At 40.6% G+C, this 22,733-nt stretch overlaps 1 protein-coding gene across 2 annotated transcripts in view; it reads right to left on the bottom strand.

The window, feature by feature from the left end:
- The window catches only part of opa1 (OPA1 mitochondrial dynamin like GTPase), a 215,802-nt gene that overhangs the window by 150,522 nt on the left and 42,547 nt on the right, over positions 1-22,733 (bottom strand). For both annotated transcript variants that reach the window (XM_051922224.1, XM_051922225.1), the window contains 2 exons: positions 16,056-16,160; positions 5,985-6,071 (listed from right to left, as the gene is read on the bottom strand). In XM_051922224.1, the coding sequence (XP_051778184.1) occupies positions 5,985-6,071; positions 16,056-16,160 (192 nt within the window). The remainder of the gene's footprint in view (positions 1-5,984; positions 6,072-16,055; positions 16,161-22,733) is intronic.

Genomic DNA, 22,733 nt, shown 5'->3' with positions numbered 1-22,733 from the left:
AATGAAGCATACAGTATTTAAACCTAATGTCTTTGTGATTGTGAAGTCATGAACATTGACTTTTTGCTGTGGCAAGACAAGCCTGCAGTTTTTTCACTGTTTGTTAAGATTTTTTGTTTCTTCTTGGATGACTTTACACTGTATTCTTGGAGTAATTTTGGCAGGCCAACAAATCCTGAGGATGTTCCTAATGTTTCAATGGTTTTCTGTTTAGATATTACAGGACTTATTGTGGTTAAATATAATGCATACCAGACTGGTAAATAATTCTTCAGCAGTTTTTATTTTACTGAGACATTAGACTTTGAAGCTGAGGGTCAAAATAAGCCCTGCTCAACTTAATCAAGTCTTGCTACTTTCTGCTCAATCATTGCATCCCTTTAATTGGATGCATTTAACTAGGGCATATTTTTTCCACAAACTGTCAGTTGGTGTTGAATAATTATGTTCATTTCATAATTTCAATAACTAAAAAAATTAAAAATATAAAACTATAAAGTAATCATTTGACACATTAAATAAGTAATAAAATAAAAAAAATATAAAACAAAATAGTATTTGCTCAGTCAGGTACCCCTTTACCTAAAAATATGAAAACATTCATTGTCAAATAATTTGCAGTAGCAGAGTCAAATCATTTTTCACAGCATTGTAAGTCTACAACATTGTGTGTTATAACAATGCAATTATTTGCAAATTTCTCCTTGCAAAATTGACATACGGTAGCTAGGTCAAGTTAGGGTGAAATAGCATTGGGCAGTAATTTTGAAGTCTTGATAGAGGCGATAGCTGAAAGGATAAAAGGTCAGCATTTTAACTACCTTTTTTATTTTATGCCATTCTGATGTTGCCCTGAAAGTGTGTTTTTGATCAGTCTCCAGCTGGCAAATAAATGTTTTTACTAGTGTGGTAGTATGGTGCAGCTTATTATCCCATATTTCTCTGTAGTATTCAACATACATTTTCTATCAACATTGAGAAAATGACCTGTGCCTGCTACTTAAAATCATCTACATAAAATGACTACTGCCATAGTTTACAGAGGGGATGAAGTGATGGTCTTAGATTTAAGGCATAAATAAAACATACCATTCAAGTCCACAATAACTTTCATTCTCTTGTGAATGTAGAAGAGATACAACATCACAACCATGCCTCTGTTTGCCTTAAAAAGCCAGAGAATATCCCCTTCATCCAGTCAGGCAGGCAATATGATGTGCCCACCACACCAATTGGAAATAACTGATTAAATGTGTCCATCTGCAGAGTTTTTTTAATAAAATACAGCTTCACTTAATTGCCTTTTTATAAGCAGTAAATAATATGTAAGTTGATGCAAAAATGTGTCAGTTCATCACAGAACAAAACTTGATATACGGATAGAATAAACTCTCCAATCCCCATGTAAGTCATAAAAGGCAACTAAGTGGGTTGGCATCAAGAAGAGTAGCTGGCTATAAACATTTCTGCTCCAACACCACCTTTTGCCTCTTTGAGGACAGCAATCAGCCAACCTGGCTAAACTGAGAAAATATCCATTACACTAATAAAGATACATCTGCCATTACAGGGTAGTATGCAGTACACCATGATAACTTTAGATATAGTTGTACCTTGGGTGTGAAGTCACATATTTAAACCACTGTTGTTCTGCGAGTATTTGGTTCTGTTTACACTCAGTATTTTGGCTTCTAAATCTTAAGTAATGCATTTAACAAATGCTCATTACATTTCAAGGTTGACGCGCATAGTAGATTCAAAGTCCAACTGACATAAAACAATCAGAATTTTCCAGATGCACTTTCAATCCTAGATCTGTGTGATTCTTCCCATTTTTCAAATTGGCAATTGTTATTGAAGGTATACAGCTCCACACACACAAAAAGAAAGTGAAAAAGAGCAAGTGCTGTCTTAACTTGAAGGGCTTCTGCTTTTAGTTGTGGCATTAAAGTATTTTCATTCCATTTATCAATTTATAACTACCTTTTTGAAACAAACAGTGCAAAAAACATTTATAAAAAGTATCTGGTCTATTTTATTATTGAAAGGTTCACAGATCAGTGTGACGAAGTTGGGCTGAAAATCAGCACCTCCAGATCAGAGGTTGTGATCCACTCCAAAACACGGTGGAACATCCCCTGCAGGAAAGGAGTTAACAGCTACCCGAGGTGGATGAGACCAAGTACCATGGAGTATCGTCCACAACTAAGGGTTGAGGCGATCATAAGATTGAGCAATGAACTGATGCAATGGTAGTATTTTTATTTTTTTTTTAACCAGATGTTGTACCAGAGAGTGGTGGTAAAGTGGGAGGTAGATATCAACCTGTATCCTTCTTCCTCATCTGTGGTAATGACCGCTGAACTATTAATGAAAGCAATTAAGAGTACAAGTAGTGGAAAAAAGGTTCTTGCACACTTTCTTTCAGAGGAAGGCTTCCGAGTAAAATGTCTACTTCTAAGGGGCATGCAGTTAAAATAATTGGTTAATATGCATGGCCCACTCGGACAAGACACAGGACTATCTAGAGATGAAATATTTCTTGACTGACTCAAGAATGTCTGGGAATTCCTCAGAAGGAAAAGGAAAATGTTGCAGAGATTAAGGTGGCATGATCTTCTTTGCATGTTGCCAGTATTACCCTTGTCTGGAAAGGGTTGATGACAAATGTACAGTTGCAAATCTTGAAAGTATTAAGTAGACTGCCTTGCTTTATATGATCATTTTTTGTCTTTTACTAAAGCATGAACATGGATGAATACATCAGAGTACAGTATGGTGGACAGGTAACAAACAACAGAAAAAAATATAAATTATATTATAGTTGGTACACCACATGTCGGGTCCTACTTTCCAAAATGAACTTTAGCATTAACCAAATTTTAGGTAAAAGCAGTAAACTCCAAATGTCTCTCAGGAAAAAGCTTGAATAATGGTAGGGGCTGTATTCTGCCGCCATCTAGTGTCATAAAATAACATTTTGCAGCAAAAAAAAAAATCTATGCATTTTGCCACTCTATTATAAACTGTATGAAAGAACTGCTGTGATATGCCCGGTAACTTCAGTTGAATAACGCTACAGCAGAATGCAGTATCTACGTGGAATAAAAGCAAAATGATTGTGACCAAGTGGAAGGACAAAAAAAAGATGTTAGCCCCTCTAAGAACTGTTCACAATGCAGTAATTCAGTGTCAATGCTCACTTCAGGAGATCTGAGGAAGTCATAAAGCTTAATGCTATGGTAGCTTACAATAACCCATTGTGGGGATCAGGAACTGACAATTTACCTCTCATGCACAAAAAATAGAAAAATAACTATTCTAAGAAAAGTGAGCAAATAAACATGCTTCTATTGTCCTGATTGCAATATTGGGCTGTGTGTTAGTGATCGTTTCAAAAAATATCACATGAAGAATGTGTACTAAATCTGTACCATTGCAGCAGTGGACAGTACAGACATAACTTTTCTACTGTATTATGTTGATGTTTGTTTAATAACTGTTTTGAAGGGAGAATGAAATAAAATGGATGGTGCTTATATTTTTCACAAAATGTTAATTAAATAGAGGAAGACAAAAAGTTTTTTTTATAATAAAAGAGCAATCTATTAATTAGTGATGCTGGCTGAGATTGGATGTTTTTCACCCCAAATGACTCGACTGGTAAATTTAAATCCTGCCTTTCTAAGCTTTACAGTCAGACTTTAGGAGAGAGTAAAGACAGGAAGATTGGCTTTTACAATAAAGAAAGTGAAGTACTAAACTAAGAAAAGGGATTCTGAGGAGTGAAAAAAAAAAAAAAAAAGAGAAGTGCGTCTTCTGCAGAAATTAGTACAGAATTATTTTAGACCTTTTCATTTTGTCCTGTAATTAAAACACAAACTCCTTGTCTGAGTGTGGACAGTGTGCAAACATGTGTTTAGTACAGCGGCTCACATTTATAAATGAAGAAGGAAAAGATAAAGAAAAATTTGTGCTCGCTGCCTAGGTTAACAGCCAAATGAGTCTTTTAAACTTGTTAAGCATGTTAGCCTTGTGTCATCTAGATAAACATAAATATTTTATTAGAATCATGCTAGTATCGTGCTTTGTAATTATCAAAAAAAATTTTTACTACTTTTTTGTATTGTGGAAAAACATTTTTGTACATTTTTAATTAGTTTAAAAAAGTATGGTTTTATTAAGCATTTTAGGGCCTCTGAACAATAAATCTACAGAATGTCACTTTGTTAATAAAAATAAACAGGTAACATATGCAGTCTGCAGGTTTAATTATAAATGTACAACTTTAATACTGAACAGATATTTCTAAATGGCTGATTATGCAGGAGCTTAGTTACAACAGTAATAATTAAATGATATACAAAACATACTGGAATCAGTACTGAAATCTGTGATCGTCCCTAAAAAACCTAATCAGAGCATCCTGAAACTGCACTCTGCAGCATATATACTGTATATTAACACCAGAATCCCTAAAGCCTGTGAAAATTTTCATTGTCCCTGACCATCAGCCTGCCAGAATGTTCACTTCCAGCTCAAGTCTGCATTGAAAGTTTCCTCTAGCAATGAGTTGTCTTTACACATTCTACACTTTACGTCAACATTATACTGTTATCCGTTCAGGGGCAACTCGGCGACATCCTTTACCAGTTAGGTAATAGTTAAGTTCAAAGAGATTTTTTAATGATATTTAAATGACAACGTAGGGCACCGGAAAATCCACAGAATCACCTGCTTTATGAAAGTCCCAGTACGTTGAGAGTAAAGATATTCCTTAAGCCGTACTCGCAGGTCACCTTTTGTATTCCAAATAACGTTATCATAGGATTACAATCAATACAATTTATAAAAAGGATTAGCAATTTTGGTTGCAGAAGATAATGTAAGATAGAGTTTGTTCCATCTGGAGAATAAAGTTTGTCGTCAATTATATAAATTTATTTTCAACATTTTAAATCACGTCATTTACATATAATTAAAAAATCTCTTTGAACCTAACTATTACCTAACTTGTAAAGGATATCGCCGAGTTGTTTCTTCGCCAAGTTGACTGTTGCCTAGTTGCCACCGAACCATTGTTATCACTATAACATATGAAAAAATGTTCTGATTTAGCTATGTGTACATTTCTTATGTCGCCCGACATTTACACAGATCGTTGTAGACACAGAACATACATGAAATCACGCTATATCATTACCTATATAATTCCTTAGAACTCATTGCTAGATCTGCAATGCAGACTTGGACTGTGAGAATTGTGGCTGTGTGATGGCTTCAGCTGGCTGAATGGAGGATGATTGCAGGTTGAGTGCTGAAAACTGACAAATTTGCTAAACAAAAGTATTTATCTGTGGGCAACGGGCATGGTGATAAGGACCCACAAATTTCTTCACATATGTTAGGAAACTTAGGAATTCAGGGAAAAAAGAATTTTAGCAGGGATTCTACTGTTAAAGTAAAAAGATGTCCTATACTGTTTCTTGAAGGAGGCGTGAGGCACATGTGTATTTATCCATAAATATCATTACAGTGTTCAAAAAAGTTCACGACTCTGACTCCCAAATGTCCTCTGAAATTGAAAATAGACTACATTAAAAAAAAAAAAAAAAACAATACGGGGATAAGTGATGACTCTACAAACACAATGTCTGCCAAATATTAAGGAATACTAGAATTTATTGAATGCATTTTTTCTGATACATAAATAAAACAGACTACAAGTACAAGATAATCAGACAGAAACTCAGAAAAACACAAGTCCCCCTTTCCTGCTCCATAAAATTAGGACAGATACAATAGCAGCTAAGCTCCCCTCCCCCAATAAATAATGTTACAATGTGCAAATGAGGTTTCACTTTACTTGGTACTCCAAAAACAACTCATGGCCTCAGAGCAACGTTATCAGACCAGCAGCCCAATGTTATGAAAAGTAAAATATTTCTCGGCATCTGAAAAATTACAATGAACTGATTCCTTACCCTTGGCAGATGATCTTGAGTGTTATAGTTAGAATCATAGTCTGATAAGATATCCAAAACCTCAGAGTACATATCAATCAATGACTTCTACAGGGGGAAGAAAACATGAAAAAATTAAAATTCATCTATAAAAGTCGCTATAAGCTACTAACAAGAAAAAAAAATACTGCATATTCAGATAATATTTTTTACAAATCTGCATAAGACACAAACAAATGTGTTTTTGTGCACCTACATTTATAAAACTGGCATATGGATTTAAACATACAATTTCTATAGAAGCTAGGGATGTCATAAGAACCAATATTTCGGTACTAATATGGTACCAAAGTTTTGAAAACATGAAGATACCAGCTTTTTTACAGTATTTTACAATATTCGTAGAACAAAAAAGTCAGTACCACACATGCATGATTGCAAGTAGACAAATTACTTTGAAAGGTAAAATACATACATGAGAAAAACGTGAGTGAAACTGTATATAAAAATGGCTCACTTTGTTGATGCTACAACACTGCATTTACACATGTTGAAAAGAAAATCAGCAGATAAGGGGCCCCATGTATAAATGGTGCGTATGCACAAAAATGTTGCTTATGCCCATTTCCACGCTCACATCGCAAGTTCTCTGCTCGGTTTTGCAAACTGGCGGCACCCAGCATCAAAGCAATGCTTTTGTTCCAGTGTGGTTTTCCTTTTCTTTTTTAGATCCACATCCCTGACATGGTTTTATCATATACACTGAAATTACCTGCATATTGTTTATTAGTTTAAGGCATCTAATTGTAATTAACCTGTAACAATATAATGGTCCACGGAATAGCCAAACTACTCCAAATACCATAGCTGCTTTAGCGTTGTTACTCTCATTGCACCTTCTTCTTCTTCTTTCAGCTGCTCCCGTTAGGGGTTACCACAGTGGATCATCTTTTTCCATATTACTCTCACTGCACCACTCGGAGTATTTATATCACTGTATCTGAGTGTGGAATCACAGCTCTACAGCAGCTGATCAGAAAGAGAATTATCAGTATACAGCATCAAGCACACGCTGCCTCAGCCATGCTGTCTATTGAACTGCTCTCATATGACAAATGCTTCAGAGCCTTTCCTGTAGGGACATCGTGGTTCAAAAACAGTTTCATCCCAAGAACTCATTCAGTCCATCAAGTGCTCCTTGTAGAACTGTTTGTACTTATAAGTACAATTTCCTCACTGTAATCTTGCGATACAGTTATAATATTGCACAACCTGAGCCACTTTATATAGTGTGTGTTTACATATGATGACAATATCATTTTTAAGATGAAATGCAGCAAAATATGTTTATTACATTATACAGATAAAATGTTAACATTATTTAAATAAACTATATTGTTAATAATTAAACATGTGAGGACACAGTGTCACAGCCCTAGCGACGAGCTGGCACCTATTCAGGGATTGTTCCTGCCTCGCGCTGTATCCTTGCTGGGAGTGGCGTGCCCCTAGATGGATAGATGGATGGAATAATTAACTATGTACTACGAAGATATTTCAATGTTCCTTAAAAGTTTTGAAGAATCAGCGTTCTAAGCCTACAGATGGCTTGACATCTATTACAGAGCTGATCGTGTGGCGATTGGTTACTTGGAGAAAGAAAAGGAAGGACAGGAATTTGAGGTTAGTACGTTTGAAAGAGACAGTACTGCTGCAATAAATTATTTCATCGAAGGTCGCACACGGCGCACCAAGAATCTTGCATGAGGCAGGAACAAACTCTGGTCGAGGCGCCAGCTCGTCACTATCACTGCGCCACCGTGTTCCCATGTTTAATAACATACTTTAATTCCTATCATCATGAAAATGATAACAAGTATACATCTCGGTATTTAAATTATTCACAGAGCTCCAATATCACGAATGTAATGGATTCTGTGTCCTGTTGGAGGAAGAGAAAGCCAGTTTAAGAATCACGTAGTGATTCACACACATAGAGCACACAGAAGAACAAATACAATACAAAGCATTTAACGCTTTTTGCCACTTTCCATTATGGGATTAATTCAGAAACAGTTCCTTGCGCTCTTTGGGAGTGAAATAACTTTACCTATGACATGAGGTGCAATCATTTAACTTGTATTGTCATGCACTTGAAAGAGGAGATCACAAGAGAAATCACTTTCAACATTTTCCACGACAGTTCTGAAAAATGAATGGAGGCTTTGCAGTCATTTTCAGATTGTCATGAGCATGCCAGCACGGAGAAGGGGACCCAACACGTATTCAGTTACTCCTATAGGACCGTGGGTTGTGAGAGGACTGGCAGCACTAATGAGAAAATATCAAGGCAAGACTCAAACTACAACTACAACTTATGTTGTTTGGTATAGCACTTCTCACCAAGCATAGTGCCTTGCGAAAGTATTCATACCCCTCAGTGTTTTCCCTGTTTTGTAGCATTATAATCTGGAATTAAAATTGATTTTTCATTTGGATTTTACATAATGAACATAATAAGATAATCCAAACTGTTGAAGTGGAATGAAAATAAAATACCTTCCATATAGGTTAAAAAAAAAAAAAAAAAAAAAAAAAAGAAAAATTTTGAGACCAACCAGTTATCTTCAGAAGCCACATAATTAGTTGATTAGGATCCACCGGTGCACAATCAAAGTGTTACATGATCTTTCACATGAAGTATGTATAAAGAGACCTGTTCTGAAAGGCCCCTGACTCTGCAATACTACTAAACAGGCAAAATGAAGACCAAGGAGCACTCCAAACTGGTCAGAGTTGTGAAGAAGCATATATCACAGTTTGGTTAAAAAAAAAAAAAAATTTCAAACTTTGAATATTCTATGGCGCACCATTAAAACCATTATAACAAAATGGAAAGAATATAGCACCACTACAAACCTGACAAGAGACTGCATGGTTATGCTGCCGCCCACCAAAACTCATAGACCGGGCAAAGAGGGCATTAATCAGAGATACAATAAAGACAACACAGGTAACACTGAAGGAGCTGCAAAGATCCAAAGCGGACATGGGAGTATCTATCCACTGGCCCACTTTAAGTTGTATACTCCACAGAGAAGGGCTTTATGGAAGAATAGGCAGAAAAAAGACATTGGTTAAAGAAAACAATAAGAAAACAAGTTTGGAGTTTTCCCAAAAGCATGTGCTGGATTCCCTAAACACATGGAAGAAGGTTCTCTTGTCAGATGAGACTAAATCTGAACATCTTAGCCATCACAGGAAATGCCATCACCCTGAGAATACCATTCCCATAGTGAAACATGGCAGAAGATGGATGGCACTAAATACAGGACAAACCTGTACTAAATACAAGAAAACCTGTTTCTGTCTGCCAGAGAGCTGAGACTGGGGCAAAGATTCACCTTCCAGCAAGACAATAACCCTAAACATACTGCTACAGTTACACTGGAGCGGTTTAAAGAGAAACATTTAACCGAGTTGGAACGGCCTATTCAAAACCATAACCTCAATCCAATTATGAATCTGTGGCATGACTTGAAAATTGATGTACAACAATGCAACCCATCTAACTTGAAGGAGTTGGAGCAGTTTTGCCTTAAAGAATGGGTGAAAATCCTAGTGGCTAGATGTGCTAAGCTAATAGAGACATTCCCCAAGAGACATGGAGCTGTAATTACAGCAAAATGTGGATCAACAAAGTATTGACTTTGGGGACTGAATACTTAAGCGCACTAATGATTTCAATTTTTTGTCTTAATTATTGCTTTTGTCACAATAAAAATATTTTTCACCTTTAAATGGTAGTAATGTTGTATAAATCAATTGGTACTAACCCCCAAAAATGCATTTTAATTTCAGATTGTAATGCAACAAAACAGGAAAAATATCAAAGGGGATGAATACTTTCATAAGGCACTATACAAACACATAATATCTGAATTTTTATATTTATGTGGATTTTAAGAAGTAGTTTTCAGTTATTGGACAGAAAATATCAGAGAATAAATGTAAAATGTGCATTCTATCAATTAAAATTTATAGATTTTGTTCATGATGATATTTTTTTGATGAAATCTCCTCAATTCCCCATTTGTTAATACACTGCGGGGATCCCTATATCTGCCACACATTAATATTAAGTGTCACACTCGTGTGCATGGGAGGCAGCTAAAGGTCTTGAGTGAAGGCAGTTCTGAGGCATGCCGGGATGTGGCAGAGTGCACTGAATCTTTTTCTCCCTTACCTGTAGACCATTCACGGGAGATTCCGCCTGGCTCTCTTGACGTCACTTCCGGGACCGAGCCAATGGAAGAAGACCTTACCGGCTCCTGTGATGTCACGTCCGGGCTAGAACCAATGGCTGAAGAACATGAGCCGATCCCTATGACCTCACTTCCTTTCTTCCCCTTTAAAAGTCTACACCTTTTCCCTATTCCCTCAGTCTTGTTTTGGACTCTGTTGTGAGCACCTCAGTGCTATATTGTGAAAGAAAGCAACTTTGCAGCCAGGAGAACAAATTATATGGGTGGCTGCCCCAAACCTTTATGTCACTATGTCTCATTTTTGTGACATTAGCGTAGTCGGCAGGATCGAGAAGCCCTGGAAGAGAAGGGGACAGGACCTGCACCACATCCAGGTGGGAGCGTACCGGGGCCGAGTCTCCAGGCGGGGAGGGTGTCCCGTGTTTCGGAGTGGCCCGGTACAGGCTCTGCTCCCGGCATGCTCCACTAGGCAACCTAGGCAGGCCAGGGTGTGTGCAGGAGGGGCTCACAGAATTGGGCTGCTTCGGAAGGGGGAGGCAAAGAGGGCTGTTTATGCTCTCTCGGAGGAGAGTGCCCGCCTCCCTGTGAAGCCAGAGCCCCGATTCCCACCTAGGGGTGCCCCAGACTGGCAGGTGAGTAGCCTAAAAAACTGGAGGTTCGACCAAGAGCGGCCGACCCCTCAACAAGCCTGGTCCCTATGGGCAAAGGTAGGGCAGTGGCTACGGCCACAGGACAACAAGCCCTTTCATGTAATAGAGCAGGTGGCTTGCTATCTGCATCTGGACACACTACCCCGGGGCTTCACCCAGCTGGTCTGGGGTAGACAATTCAGAAACATGGCAGAGCTCATAGAGCTCGTAAAAAGACAAAGGATGGCCTCACAATCTGGGGGAGCTGAACCGTCCCTTGCTCGAACTTAACCGGAGTACGTCCCAAAACCTAGCCCCACCCCTGTACAACCCAGAAGTCGCGGGCGCGCAAACCGCTTGGGAATATAGGTGGAATGCAGGTGGAGAGGGAAGAGGGGTTGGTGTGCTCTTACAAACCCGTTGGCGGTCCCACACACAGGCGTGGTGATCGTTAACGGGTATAAAATTTCTGCTCTGTTCGATTCCGGCAGCAACATTTCCATTGTTGCCCGCCAATTTGTTCTACCGCAACAGTGGTTGAAATTTAAGACTGGTATAACCTGTGTCCACGGAGAAACCCGTTGGTACAGGACTGCTGCTTGTGTCATCTGTTACGGAGGATCAGTTCAGAAATTAACCGTGGCGATCCTCCCTGATCCTCCACACCCGGTGATACTAGGGCGGGACTGGTCTAATATCAAAAGCGGTGAGACACATACCACTCCTGGGGTTAACTTTGGCCAAGTTATGGACGGGGATGAGCCATCTCAAGCTGCCTCCACGCCATGTACTCAGCCGGCAGAGAGAGACGAAGCGGCCGCCCTGAGTGACGTGGCAACTCCCGGGCCGTCGCGTGCCGACACGTCATTCACCAGCGCTGCGGCGGAGCGGGAGGAAACCACGCCCTTTGAGGTTGGTTCAGACCCTCTCTCCCTTTTACGGTTCCAAATTAGAGAGACGCCGGCTTCCTTTAAAAGGGAGCAGTGGAGTGACGATTCCCTGAAATTTGCAAAAAATGCAGTGGTCCTAGTCAACAGCCAGCGCACTAACCAGTCAATGCCACAGGGTCCTCACTTTGTGTTAGACAACGACCTTTTCTATCGCGTAGCAATGCATGATGGGCAGGAGAGAAGGCTACTGCTAATCCCGCGAACCTTCCGGCGGCAGGTCTGTAAGTTAGCACACGCCCACCTCCTAGGTGGCCACTTGGGCACTGAAAAAATCCCTGGAGTGGATAAAGCTCCGTTTCTACTTGCCAGGAATCAATGAGGAGGTTCGTCGCTTTTGTACTTCCTGCCCGGAGTGTCAATTGCGACAAATTCCAAGAAAGGACTGTGCTCCTCTCGTTCCTATTCCCCTGACTGACATTCTCTTCCATCGAATTGGGGTCGATATAGTCGGACCTCTAGAGCCCTCGGCCCGAGGACACAAGTACATCCTAGTCCTCATGGATTATGCTACCAAATACCCTGAAGCTGTTCCGTTGCACTCAGCCACTTCTAAAGCCATCGCACGGGAATTACTCGGGGTCTTTGCACGCATGGGTATCCCCAAGGAAGTCTTGACGAACCAGGGGACACCTTTCACCTCGGAGACGTTGAAGAATACTGCCAGGTTACTGAAAATAAAGCATTTAAAGACCGCGGTGTATCATCCTCAAACTGCCGGTTTAGTAGAGAGGTTCAATCAGACTCTCAAACAAATGCTGCGTAAGGTGGTCAGCGAGGATGGAAGGAAGTGGGATCAGCTCCTCCCCCTCGTCCTTTTTGCCTATCGGGAAGTCCACAAGCCTCCACGGGGTTCTCCCCTTTTGAATTACTGTATGGGCGACAACCCCGGGGCATATTAGATATCCTAAAAGAAGGATGAGAAGAAGAGGCTCTTCCCTCTACAAACATACTAGAGTATATCGCGCAATTACGCGATAGATTTGGAAAGATTTGGCCCCTCCTTAAAAGTCACATGGAAGAGGCCCAAGCAGCACAGGTCCGTTATTACAACCGCGGCACGTCTCTCCAGGAGTTCCGTCCGGGAGATCGTGTCATGGTCCTAGTGCCTACCTTCCACTCTAAGTTGCTTGCCCATTGGCAAGGCCCCTACGAAGTTAAGGAGAGGAAGGGCCTCATCGACTATTTGGTGAGTCAACCCAATCGTCGGCTGAGGGAACCTGCTGAAAACCGTGGAAGAACAGGGATCCCGATCCCTCCTCTGGCCAGCCCCGCTCACTCTTCGCTCACACGGCTAGCCTTAACTTCGGTGCGGATTTAAGTCCCAGACAATGGCAGGAACTGGAAACAGTGATCCGGTCCGTTCGGGAGGTAGTCAGAGAGAACCCTGGAAGGACCTCTCTGGTTGAGCACAAGATTGTGACAGAGCCCGGGGTTATTGTCCGAGAATGCCCGTATCGTCTTCCCGAGGCAAAAGGGCTGAAGTGGAGCTTGAGATCAAGCGCATGCTGGAACTAGGTGTGATTGAGGAAAGTTATAGTCCCATTGTGTTGGTCGGTAACCCTGACGGGAGTTGGAGGTTTTGCAATGACTTCCGTCGGCTTAATCAAGTCTCCCAATTTGATGCCTATCCAATGCCAAGAGTGGACGACCTCCTCGAGAGGCTTGGGCAGGTTCGATATTTGACCACACTGGACATGACAAAAGGGTACTGGCAGGTTCCTTTAACGGACTCCGCGAAGGTTAAAACCGCGTTTAGTACCCCTAGCGGACACTGGCAGTATCGTGTCCTTCCATTTGGGTTACACAGGGCTGCAGCAACCTTCCAGTGTCTGGTGGACAAAGTGCTCCGGCCTCATAACTCATACAGTGCTGCCTACCTGGATGACGTGGTCATCTATTCCAGCACATGGAGGGAACACCTACAGCATGTCCGAGTGGTATTGCGGACACTTGGTGAGGCCGGGCTCCGGATTAATCCCAAGAAATGCTTCTTTGGATTGAGCGAGGCCACATATTTAGGCTACCTGGTGGGTCGGGGTACCGTAAGGCCACAGTGCTCCAAAGTTGATGCCATTTTGAAATGGCCCCGTCCGCGAACCAAGCAGCAGGTCCAAGCCTTTCTTGGGATAGCGGGGTACTACTGCCGGTTTGTACCCCGGTTCTCGGAGAGAGCGGCGCCCTTGACTGATTTAACAAAGAAGAGGGCCCTGAACATTGTGGTATGGACTGAGAAGAGGGCGCTGCATTTGGTGACTTGAAGCAGGCCCTTACGTCCACACCTATTTTGATACACCTAACTTTTCTTTGCCTTTCATCCTCCAGACGGACGCTTCGGACACAGGCCTGGGGGCCGTGCTGAGCCAAAGTGTCGATGGTGTGGAACACCCCATCATGTTCCTGAGCCGGAAACTGTTGAACCGGGAGACCAGGTATGCAGCGGTGGAAAGGGAGGCTTTGGAGATTAAATGGGCGATTACTCAGCTTTGGTACTACTTGTTGGGCCGGGAATTCACCCTTGTCACGGACCATGCACCTCTACAGTGGATGGCCGTACACAAGGAGTTGAATCCGCGGGTCACCCGGTGGTTTCTTGACCTAAAGCTGTACAAGTTTTCGCTTGTTCATCGCCGAGGCTCTCGCCATGCCAACGCTGATGCTCTTTCCCGAGTTCACGACCTCTCGGTTAGGGTCGCCCGACCTGACGGGTCTGGGCTGAGGGGGGGGCCTTGTCACACACGTGCGCATGGGAGGCAGCTAAAGGGCTTGAGTGACGGCAGTTCTGAGAGATGCCGGGAGGTGGCAGAGTGCACTGACTCTTTTTCTTTCTTGCCTGCAGACCATTCCCGGTAGATTCCACCTGACTCTAGTGACATCATTTCCGGGACCGAGCCAATGGAAGGAGTCCTTACTGGCTCCGGCTCCTCTGATGTCACGTCCGGGTCCGAACAAATGGAGAACTAACACATCCCTGATCCTTATGACCTCACTTCCTGTCTCCCCCTTTAAAACCCTGCCCTTTGTCCTTATTCCTCAGTCTTGTTTTGGACTCGATTGTTTGCACACCAGTGCTATTTATTTCCAGAAAACGACTTTTGCAGCCAGGATACCAGAATATACGGGTGGCTACCCCAACCCTTTATCTGTGTATGTCTCGTGTTTATGACAAACTATATATATATATATATATATATATATATATATATATATATATATATAAAAAAAACAGATCTGACAATTGTGACCTCCTCATCAAAGTAGAAAGACTTTTCAGTATTATTACTAGATGCTAAATAGTACTAAATGTTATAGAGCATGTGGAATGTACCATAGTCACAACGTACAACTTGATCGCTGATATAGAAATTGAAGTCCATCCTGAGCTGTGCTCCTGATAGATCCCAATGAAGTGTCTGACCCCACTGAAACCGATTGTTTCAATAGACATTTGTTACTCCAGTACAAGCATAGATCTAATCACAAATAGATCACTTGCTCCTTTATTATAGCCCTAAATAAAAAACTAAATGTTTTTTTGTTCGGCATAAAATGAGTATTCAGAAGAGGTCTTTCGATACAATTAACCTTTAAAAGAGTTATTAAAGTAGCAAATGTACAAATACTGTTCATTTTCAACAGACTTAAAATATTTATAATAAGATATAATAAGATAGAGATTTTTATTTGAAGTGCTACTTTCTTTCAGAAACACAAATTTAAAAATTACCAAAATAAAACATTTTGAGAATGAGGTGGCTTATGGTAAACTTTCTACATTATGAAGTAACAGAATATCCTGATCATAGGCTGACTGACATATGATTATCAACGAATATCTTCTAGCAATTTTCTCAATCATATATGTCTGTCCATTTCCAAATTTCCAGATTATGTGCATCCTAGATCTGGAGACATGAGAAAACTGTGCTTGTCTCTGCACCCGTGTATAACTTTAATGATTAATGATCAATATTCTGACTTGTGCAATTGATAAATACTCAAAAATGTTGTATGACTTTCAATAAATATAGGGGGAGAAATATATCAAAAATGGGAGTTCACTTTTTTAAAAGAAATAGTGTACTATATTTAGACATATTGCCATTCACTACCTTCCTAATAACAAATGGTAATAATAAAAATTATTAACTGTCATATTTTCCCAGAGATATTTGTCTCTTAAAACAGTAACATGAAACAGGCTACAAACTAAAATTTATCACAGCTGATAAGTAGACAAATCTAGCTCACCTTCACCTTCCTCTGGTGAATCCCTTTGTCATCTTTCTGAAGCACCACTTTTCTTAACTCTTTGTTTTCTTTTTCCAAGCGTTCCAGGATTTTCTGATATTTCAACTACAATGAATTACAGACATTTGTGAATAATTAAAACAGTTCTTCATTAGTAAACAGAAAGATTACCATAGTTCTCTCATTGATGTCTTCATCACATCACAAGCTCATTATTTCCCATGACATGTATTCAGATGCTTAAAGGAATACTTCAGCCAAAAATTATTTTTCTCTTTTATATACTTTATGAACAAAAATATTGGGACATACCTCTTAATTATTGAATTCAGGTTCTTTAAATCAGTCCCATTGCCACAGGTGTATAAAAATCAAGCACCTAGCAATGCAGTCTCTTTGTAAAATGAAATGGGTCATTCTGAAGAGCTCAGTGACTTCAAGCGAGGTACTGTGATACCACCTTTGTAATAAGACAGTTTATGAAAATTCATCCCTGCTGGATATTCCACAGTCAACTGTAAATGGTATTACTGGAAAGTGGAACCATTTATGAACAACAATAACTCAAAGCCACAAACTGGAAGACCACGTAAAATTCACAGAGCAGGGTCAACAACTGCTAAGGTGCATGGTGCATAAATGTCACCAACATTCTGCTGATTCCATAGCTGAAGAGTTCCAAACTTCGATTGGCATTAATGGGTTAATGTAAAGGGTTTCTATGGCTGAGCAGCTACATACAAGCCTCACTTTACCAAATCCAATGCCAAGCGTCAGATGGAGTGGTGTAAAGCACACCGCTACTGGACTGTGGGAAAACAATGTATTCTATGGAGTGACAAATCACACTTTTGTTTGTTTGACAGTCAGACAGGCGAGGCTGGGTTTGGCAGATGCCGGGAGAATGTTACTTGCCTTATTGCATTGTGCCAACTGTGAAGTTTAGTGGAGGGGGGAATAATGGTGTCGGGCTGTTTTTCAAGGTTTGGGCTAGGCCCCTTATTTCCAATAAGCGGCACTCTTATTGCTTCAGCATATCAAGACATTTTGGACAACACTATGCTTCCAACTTTATGGAAACAGATTGGGGAAGGCCCTTATCTATTCCAGCATGACTGTGCCACAGTGCACAAAACTAAGGTCCATAAAGACATGGTTGGATGAGTTCGGTGTGGAAGAACTTGACTACTGCCCCACACAAAGTCCTGACTGCAACCCCATCGAACACCTTTAGGATGAACTGGAATTGAAATAGCAAGCCAGGCCTTCCTGTCCAACAACAATGCTTGACCTCATAAATGCTCTACAGAACGAATGGGCACAAATTCCCACAGAAACACTCCAAAATCTTGTGGAAAGCCTTCCAAGAAGAGTGGAAGCTGTTATAGTTACAAAGGGGGGGACCATCTCCATATTAAAGTCTATGTATTTGAATGCAAAGTCATTAAAGTCCCTGTTCATGTAATGGTCAGGAATTCCAATATTTTTGTTCATATAGTGCATGTTACTTCCCCCATGTAGCTTGTAGTGATGGCCGAGATTTATTTTTATTCTCAACTTTCTGATAGAATAAGAACCTATGAAGGCCACACAGGACAACAGCAAATATAAAACCATCCATGAAAACATCTCTGATTACTTGAGCCACATAATCCACATGTCAAGTCATCCAGTCATATGCACACAACATCCTAAGCACAATTTTACTAAAAAACAGTAAAATAAACCACTTCCAAAAACACTCTAGTGAACAAAAATGAAATGTACTGAAGCGGCACCAAACATTTGAATTAAAAACAGGTCACTTAACTGATGAATGACAGGGAAAGACTGGTCTTTAATTTAAAAACTCAATCCGATGTGAACATATTAACTATGTGTGTGCAAACATGCAAAAACGTTGTTTTAGTTATGTGTTCAACATTTCTTGCCTTGCATTTCCTGTCATCCAACAGAACACACAAGAAATGTATGTACTCCAAATAACAATATATTATTTGCACTATACAATTCAAGGCACCTCACACACAGATAAACAGACTTGAGCTGAGAGAACTTCAGCTGCGTCTGTGGGGAATGGGATATAAGGCTGCTTGCTGCCTGTGCCGATTGACATATTTGCAAAACAAAGACACTGATGAAGAGGTGCGAAGGAATTTAAGGTGGCACAGCGTTACAACTTATTTTTTGTAGGCATCAGGCATTCTATTGTTAAAATAAAAACGGTTAAAATGATTTGGAAGCATGACTTTCCTTCCTTCAGTATTCCTAATTGGAAAATGTTTTTAAGAGCGTTACTTTAGAAGCAAAGAGCCCCAATTACAATCAATCAATCAATCAATTCAATTTTATTTGTCATTCAGCAGAACATCCAAGATGTGCTGCAGAACGAAAATTCGATGCACAAGACATTAATAAAAACACATAGTTAAAATCAGTCTACAATAAAATACTAAAATGCTTCATTTAAAAGACGAACAGCAGTAGGAAAAAAACTGTTTTTAAACCTGGTAGTTCTACATTTCAGGCTGCGGTACCTTCTGCTTGAGGGCATGAGGGAAAAGAGTTCAGAGGCAGGATAAGTAGGATCTCTAGAAATCCGCACAGCTCTGGCCAGACAGCGTTGTTTTGCCAAATCTTGTACATTTGGCAACGGGGCTCCAATGATCCTCTCCGCAGCCCTCACCACTTTCCTCAGTGCTTTCCAGTCCGAAGAGCTGCAGCTCTTCTGCCACAGAGAGCTGCTGCTGGTTAGCACGCTCTCTATGGTCCCTCTGTAAAAAGTGGTGAGGACTGACTTTTGAGATGGGCCCTCTTTAGCCTCCACAGAAAGATCAAGCGCTGTTGAGCTTTCTTGATGACGGAGGTGGTGTGCAGGGACCAGGTGAGGTTGTTCGTCACATTAACACCCAGGAACTTAGTAGACTGCACAATTTCCACAGCAGTGTTCTTAATGTACACCAGGATGTGTATCAGCTGTTTCTTCCTGAAGTCGATCACCAGTTCTTTTGTTTTTTCGACATTCAGTATCGGATTGTTTTTATCACACCATTCCACAAATGACTTCACCTCCTCTCTGTAATCTCCCTCCCCGTCACCTCGAATGAGACCCACCACTGTTGTGTCGTCCGCATACTTAATAATTTGGTTTGTGCTGAACTTGGCACAACAATCGTGGGTCATGAGCGTGAAGAGGAGGGGACTTAGAACACACCCCTGTGGAGAACCTGTGCTCAAGGAGATGGTATCTGATTTATTCTTTCCTACCCGTACGTACTGTGGCCTATCCATTAGAAAGTCCAATATCCAGTTTTGCAGAGGTATGCCCAGTCCCAATGGGCCCAGTTTGCTGATCAAATTCTGAGGGATGATGGTATTGAAAGCCGAACTAAAATCAACAAACAGCATGCGGACCATAGCGTCTCTATTCTCCAGATGTTCCAATGAAAAATGGAGTGCAATAGATATGGCATCCTCTGTGGCACTGTTGGAGCGGAAGGTGAATTGGAGTGGGTCAAATGAGGAGGGTAGGACAGAAGTAATGTGGTCCTTGATCAGCCTCTCGAAACATTTCATCACTATTGATGTTAAGGCTACAGGGCGATAGTCATTCATGGTTGTGACTATGGGTTTTTTCGGAACTGGGATGATTTCTGAGGTTTTAAAGCAAGATGGCACAACAGCCTGACACAGAGAGATGTTAAATATATCCGTAAGGACATGTGTCAGCTGCTCCGCACATCCTTTGAGTACACAACCTGGTATCTGGTCTGGTCCCGCAGCTTTCCTTGGATTAATTCTCCTCAAAGTCTGTAGAACATCATCTGGTTCCAGACACAGTGCCTTCTCATCAGGATGAGGGGTGGCCTTCACTGGTGATGTATCATTCAATGCTTCAAACTGTCCAAAGTACTTATTTAGGTCATTCAGGAAGTTGAAGCTATCATCACAGGGGTAAGAAACTGTTTTGTAATCGGTCACAGATTTAATCCCCTGCCACAATCTTCTGCTGTTCCTGTGATCTTGAAAATGACTCTCTATTTTCTTTCCATGAGCCCTTTTAGCTCTTCTAATAGCTTTATTTAGGTTGGCTCTTGCTGTTCTAAGGGCAGCTATATTTCCAGATTTGAAAGCACAGTTTCTCACTTTCAGCAAAACTCGCACCTCAGCAGTCACCCACGGTTTATCGTTTGCCCTGACAATGATGTTTTTGGTGACGTAGACATCCTCCATGCACTTATTTATGTAGCCAAACACAGCCTCTGCATATTCATTTATGTCTATCCTTTGATCTGTGGTAGCTGCCTCACTGAACACAGACCAGTCAGTGCACTCAAAACAATCCTGTAGTGCATTCATGGCTTCTCCTGGCCAAACTCTCACCTGTTTGAGTGATGGTTTTGATCTGATGAGCACAGGTCTATATGCTGGGATTAGCATAATAGAGATGTGGTCTGATGAGCCAAGATGGGGACGTGGGGATGCTTTGAATGCTCCTTTAATGTTGGTGTAGACATGATCCAATATATTGGTTCCTCGAGTTGCAAAATCCACATGTTGGTAAAAATGGGGTAAACCTCTCTTCATGTTTGCCTGGTTAAAATCCCCAGCAACGATGACTACTCCCCTCTGGATGTGTGGTTTGCAAATCGTTGATACAGTGGCAGAGTGTGTCAATGGCTGCCTTGGTGTCAGCGTCAGGGGGAATATAAACAGCTACTATAAGTACAACGGAAAATTCCCGTGGCAAATAAAAAGGCCGGCATTAAACTACCAAAAACTCAGTGTCCGGAGAGCAACATGTGTGGATTATTTTTGAGTCAACACACCATCTGTTGTTTATGTAGACGATGATACCTCCGCCCCGTGTTTTGCCGCTGAGACTGCTGCTCCTGTCTGCCCGATGAATCGTTAGCCCCTCCAGGCTAATAGCAGTGTCGGTTGTGGAGTCGGTGAGCCAGGACTCCGTAAAGACAAAAGCACAGCAATCCTTAATCTCCCGCTTCGATGTTAAATCCAACCGAATGTAGTCCAATTTATTCTCCAGTGAGCGGATATTTGCCACCAAGATCGATGGTAGTGGCGTTCTGCATGGATTAGCTTTAGCCTTAACGCTTAGCCTTTGTTTACGCGTACACCGCCGCCGTCTTGTTCTCGAGGCGCGGATAGCACTGGTAGATAATATGGGTGCTAGACTGGCCTCACCACTCGTCCGCAGCAGTCCAAATTCTTTCAGTAGAACCATGGTATTTGGATTTACTAGTCCTTTATCCTGTTCCGTACCCAATGACAGAAGGTTTACACGAGTATATGTCTGAATTTCCATGTTGAGTGACATTAAATCACTATAAATTACCAATATATTCAATTGAAATTTATACACCTCTTATATTTAACACTCTGCAGATGCATCACTAAGGGTGTGGCTTATCTTTTGTGTCCCATTTGTTCATCTAATTTCTAGGTACCATCCTACACATAATCTAGGAGTATCTCAATGTTAAGGTTTTCTGTTGTAAAATTTCAAAATTTCCCTCCAACAGAATCCCTATTTTACCTCAGATTTTCCTTGTTTTGGAATTTCCTGGTGTTTCTCTCTATTGGTACCACTGTTGTTAAATTGACATTTGCCTCCAACTGGAAATCTCTCAGTTCACTGCACTTTAATTTATGTAAAACCTCTTTTTTATTGTAATATTGTTCGAATTATCTGTGGCAGGATTAATGGTGCATCCAGAACATTTACAGTACTTTAAATTGGAAGTCCTTGGTGCAATTAGTCCATAGCCATATAGATAGACGAGCAGTAATCCAATGGCTATAAAGATTAGGTTTTTTTTTTTCCTCCCCCCTTTTTGTTTTCCTCAGATATTATTGTGGTCATATCTCACCCCTGTTAAAATTGCACATTTATGTATGTAAACAGATTAAACCAAGATAAATCATGTCAGAACTTCTTCCACTTTAATTGTGCTACTGCAACCTATACAAGGAAAGAGAAAATGAAACAGAAACCATTTAGGGAAATAACATAAAAATCAATGTAACCCAGATGATGTCAGGATAGTACTACAGGAACAGATGAGCTTTATTAGGAAGGAATCAGAGTCACTTTAACTGATGGCAAGTGTGTACTACTTATTCTTTACCCTAACTTTTTGATTTTATTGTCCCTAAACAGTTTCTGATTTGTTGCCACCTTCTTGTATAGGTTTCAATTAAACAAATAAAGATGCAAAACGTTCTGACATGATTTATCTTGGTTTCATTTCTTACATCACAAAAACATGCCATTTTAACAAGTTTGTGTAGGTTTTTACACCCACTGTAACTCTGTTCGTATAAGAGCCAATTGTGGGAAGGATCTTGGGACTGGGTGGCAACACCTTGGGGTGTTTTTTATTCCCATATTATAATGTCTTGTCTGCTATTTGTTCTAACTGTTCACAATTTTTATTTCACTAAAGATTTGATGAAAAATTCTGGCCATCACTGAAAACTGCATGGGGTAATTAACAAATAAATATATTTGTGGGTGAAGTGTTCATTTAATAATGACAATTTGTTTGTAATTATTACAAAATTGCAAAGATAGTCATCATTTTCCACAAATTGCAGACTTCTATAATAGCACATACAAAACTGAATCATAAATCATTTTTAAAGAAAACGTGTTAA

This window comes from Erpetoichthys calabaricus, chromosome 2, assembly GCF_900747795.2.
Source record: "Erpetoichthys calabaricus chromosome 2, fErpCal1.3, whole genome shotgun sequence".
Classification (NCBI taxonomy): Eukaryota; Metazoa; Chordata; class Cladistia; order Polypteriformes; family Polypteridae; genus Erpetoichthys; species Erpetoichthys calabaricus.
The sequence above is the reverse complement of the archived record's forward strand: the minus strand, read 5'-3'. Positions and strand labels throughout refer to the sequence as shown.